The 4,485-nt window shown below is 36.0% G+C and overlaps 1 protein-coding gene across 1 annotated transcript in view; it reads right to left on the reverse strand.

Annotated features, from left to right (window-relative positions):
- DOCK7 (dedicator of cytokinesis 7) overlaps positions 1–4,485 on the reverse strand; it is a 106,763-nt gene that overhangs the window by 72,531 nt on the left and 29,747 nt on the right. Inside the window, 3 exon segments of the mRNA XM_009696952.1 lie at positions 827–907; positions 2,880–3,029; positions 4,275–4,341. Coding sequence (XP_009695254.1) covers positions 827–907; positions 2,880–3,029; positions 4,275–4,341 — 298 coding nt within the window.

Consider the following 4,485-nt stretch of genomic DNA (forward strand, 5'->3'; position numbering starts at 1 on the left):
GCTTTTAGTCCTGCAAGGAGACCAGCTGCACTTAAGCATGTGACAGAAAGACAAAGAATCAGCCAAACTGGGGCAGGTCCATGCCACCCACTGCACTTTAAATGCCCAGGACTTTACTGCACAGGACAATGCCCAAACTGCTGAAGGCAGGAATTAAAGGAACACTGTTAATGAAAAAAATAAACACTGAAGTATAAAAATTTAAAATTACCCTTACTATACGTAAAAAGGACAGCTTCATCCTGCTATTGAGTGTGGCTCTTCTTTACAATATTATAAAAAAGAAAAATCAGCAGAAAATAGCAGAAAAAAAGAACCAGAAATGCACTGCAATTCAAAATCAGGCCTGATGGAGAATCTCCTGTTAACATATTTCATCCACTTTATAACCCTTCTAGAGGAAGGCAGAGGCACTGTGATGGGCTTAAGCCACAGAAGCAATGGAAAAGTTGAAATTTTACTGCAAATTCACATCAAAGGCTGCCTTCACTTGACCTAGCTGTAAGCACACACCTGATCCTTCGGGACAGGGAATCACAGATGACTGAGCTTGATGGTAACCACACATCTCCCCTGTCAGCTACAAAAACTGATGACCTTTAACTACTCTACCCCAATAACACATCAAGATTCAAAGGTCTTTGACTCTTTTTTGGCCTTTAGAATTTGACTAGATTCTTAATTAAAAATTGATCCTTTTAATGACAAGAACAGCATCAATGGCTGTTAAGTCCAAGGTAAAAGAAAATAATGTTTAATTTGTTAATAAAAAAATGCCTTAAAGCACTTGTAGCAAATTTAATCAAAACATCAAAAGAATTCTTACCTTTGCTGCATCAGATTCTTTAAAAATCATATAAGGCTCTGCACACTCCCCAATATCTCCTTGCTGTAATACTTTTTCCAGCTGAGAAGGGAAAATGAACCATTATAAGGACATGTATCCAGCAAGGATTGTTAAACTAAACAAACACTAGGAAGCAAAAACATTCTTTCAAAAGAGTTAAAAGCTTGACTTCCCTTTGTGAGTCAGGGAACAAGCACCGCACTCAAGCTGTTAGAACCATTAAGTTCCCAGATCTCCATCTATAACTGAATCACAAGTGTAAAATGTAGGTTGAAAGGGAACATATACCACTTAATTTTAGTTTGATCCATTCTAGAGCCACTTTCAGCTCATTTTTAAGGTCTTAAAGATAGCTTACTGTCTTCATCATCACCATTTTCAGAAGTCTGTTCTTATTTCTGTTCTCCATATTCAGGGTCTACTGCAGCAGCGCAAAAAGATGACTCAGATGCGCTCAGTTAAAACAAGCACTATTTTAAATTGGTGTGTTTTCAAATCAAATAATGAAATAATTAAATACAGTTGCCAAAGAGTAGATGTTTGCTTCTGAAGTCTCCGATTAACACAAAACCGCTTAACCCAAAACTCCTTAACACCCAGTTTCCGACAGAAATATCATCCCTATCACATGTGTGAAGACTGTTTCTTTCAGAAGCATCCTGGCCCTCCCTCTCACGTCCACTACCCTGCACATGCCATTACTAGATTAGAGTATCTTTTAACTTTTCCCATGCTTATAAAGTGCCATTCATACTTCTCTGTTAGTAGAACTCCAAGAGGCTACCACAATATAAAGAACAAAACTATTTTCCAACAAATCTTGCACTTCGTGGTGAGTTTATGCATGTAATACCAGCTGTCTGTAAAGTGGTTTCCCAGTAAGACCCATGTGAAAATTCACCTGATAAGGCATGCTATGCATTTGTCTTATTTATCCCTCACTAAAGCCTTTTCATCATCAAATCAAAAGATCACCTAAGCCACCAGCTCCTCTTGGATCACTGGTTTTACAAGCACTAACACGCAATCACAAGCACTTTCGGCCAGATCCCCATCTCATAAATATCGGCTTCTCTCTTCCTCATACCTTGTAAAAATCAGAAGAGTGAATACGTGTGCAAAGGCAGAACATGATTTTTAGAGGGAATTCAGAGAATCACAGGAAAAGTTGGAGATCAGAATATGCTCCAACACTACCGAAAGTCTTATTCTCACCTGGGACTGTTTTGTCATGCCACAAAGCCTTAATTCATTTTCAAAAGCTTATTCCTCATGTAAGCAGCAGGTCATGAATAACTTGCAAAAACCTCAGTCAACAGGGTTCTCAAAACACGGCACGTAGCTAGCAGGCAATGTAATCACTGCCTGTGAACTGAAAGCATGTACTGAACTCCCCTTTTTACAAGAGGATGATTTTTATGCAGACACCAGCCAAAAAAACTGATTCAATTGCCAATATGAACTAGTAACATTTGTGCGCTCATTGAATCAAACGAGAGAAGAGAAAGTAACTTTTATCTTTGTATACTTTATTCCAGGAGTGACCAATGTGGCATTTTATTTCAGTTATGGATCTCACTCTCTTAGCAATTTCAATTCTTAAAGACATTTGAAAACCTGGCTTAAGGGCATATATCATTTTTTAAATGAGATTCAGATCAATATATATTTTTAAATCACTCACTTATCTATCATCTTCAGGAGTCAGCACATTGTTTCATATTAAAACCAAGGTCAAGCCCCAGAAAGCTGCCCTATATCAAGCAAACCTTTGAGCTCTTTTCAGTTTTTCCATCATACAACAATGCATATTTCCACTGAACTGTTTCTGTTACAAAGGAACTTAATGTATTAAGTGAGAATATCTGAAATGAAACAGAATTCTGTGGTGCTGGTGTTTATGCTTTTGAGAATAGAATTCTGCTCTCCAAATGTAAATAAGAAGTCAACTAGTCAGCCAGATTTGTTTATGGTTTATTTTAAATAGAAAACAATAGACAATAACAATTTAAATTTCTCTGGCATTTCTTACCTTTATTACCAGAAAGACATCTTGAGAGGGATAAGTGATAGAAAAGATGGCAGATCTGGCCAGCGTGGATATAGCAGCAGGGGGTACATGGGGACGAAGCATTCCCTTCATTTGTTCAGAGTTTAAATCAAAGTAGAAATTTTCTGAAATCTGAGGAAGAAGTTAGGTAGCTTCAGGCATTAGTCATACTTCTATTTTTGGAAAACTCTTCATAAACACAACAGACAATTTCAGAACAAAAGTAAAAAACTACCAATAGTGCCTCCTTTCAAACAATGTATAAAAAGAAAAAAGAAAAAAAAAAGGCCTCTTCAAAGAAATCAAGGTAGGATAGTGGGAAAGAAGAAAGGAAATGGAGCAAACAATACACGCCACCTATAAAATTTCCTCCAGCTCCTGTAAGGTATCTAGTTCCATCACAGGACTAGAAATTACAATTGCTATCTGAATTGAAAATACCAAAGTCCCAAAATAGAAGATGATCTTTAAGATCAATCACAGAAAAAGAAAAAACAACACATCTTGAAAGACAGACAGTGAGCTTTCTAAGCTGAAACATCAAATCCTTGACTGTATCAAGGCTTCAAAGCCAAAATGAACGTGAGCTGGTTATCAACACCAGAGGTCACTAAAGAACTTACTACGTTAGAGAAAAAAATGGAGTAATAAGATGATAAAATTGGCTTATGAAATGTGATTTAAATATTAAACAAAGTTCACATAATATTCCACATACTCTCATCTACATAACTTAAAACTCAATGCATTAAATTCAAGTCTTAAGGAGATAAATGTCAAAATGCATATTCTTAACATTTTTCTCTCTACTACTGCTAATACCTTGAATTAGGAAAACTAAGAGACTCTTCAAATATTAAATACAGAACATAAATAGAGGAACAAATGTATTTTGCATTTCCTGTAACTTAGATCTTGAAAAGACTCCTCAGTTTTGTTTCGATTTCAGCAATTTTAGCATGTGTGACTTTCTTGTGCTTTATTAAAATGTTACTTGGACATATACCACACCGAATCACGAAAAAGAGATTAAGAAAGTCATAAAAACTTAAACTAAATAAAAGATTTCAGTTACTTAAGTTCTCTCTGGGGAAGAGACTTTTGAAAGCCAAGATTGGACAACATACATATTCTGATTTCAGGCACTCACATATTAGATAATATTTTTATAAAAGTGGTTACACTTCAACAGTTTTACTATGCAGAAGAAGAACACACAAGATGGTTTATGAAATGCCTTCATCATTCTTCCAACCACTAGTATGTCACTGTCTTAATAAAGGTTTGTTTCCAGAATTAATTCCTCCTTTTTTTTTTTAAATACGGGTTTGTAATGCTTCAGTGGAAATGTCATCACTCAAGTAATTAAAAACCTACCTTTTTCTTTTCTTTAACATCATACAAAGCCAAACTTGCAAAAATGGGCTCAATTTCTATTTCAAATCTTGAAAGAAAGAAACACATAAAGTCAGTTGACTTGCATTTTGTAAGAAAGAATCACCTACCCTCTTCCCAAATCCTTCCTGGGTGATGGCTGACCACTGTTAAGCTGAGATGTCAGAAACAGCTGAGCCAACTGAAGGTCTTG

This window comes from Cariama cristata, unplaced genomic scaffold (assembly GCF_000690535.1).
Source record: "Cariama cristata isolate BGI_N322 unplaced genomic scaffold, ASM69053v1 scaffold14953, whole genome shotgun sequence".
Classification (NCBI taxonomy): domain Eukaryota; kingdom Metazoa; phylum Chordata; class Aves; order Cariamiformes; family Cariamidae; genus Cariama; species Cariama cristata.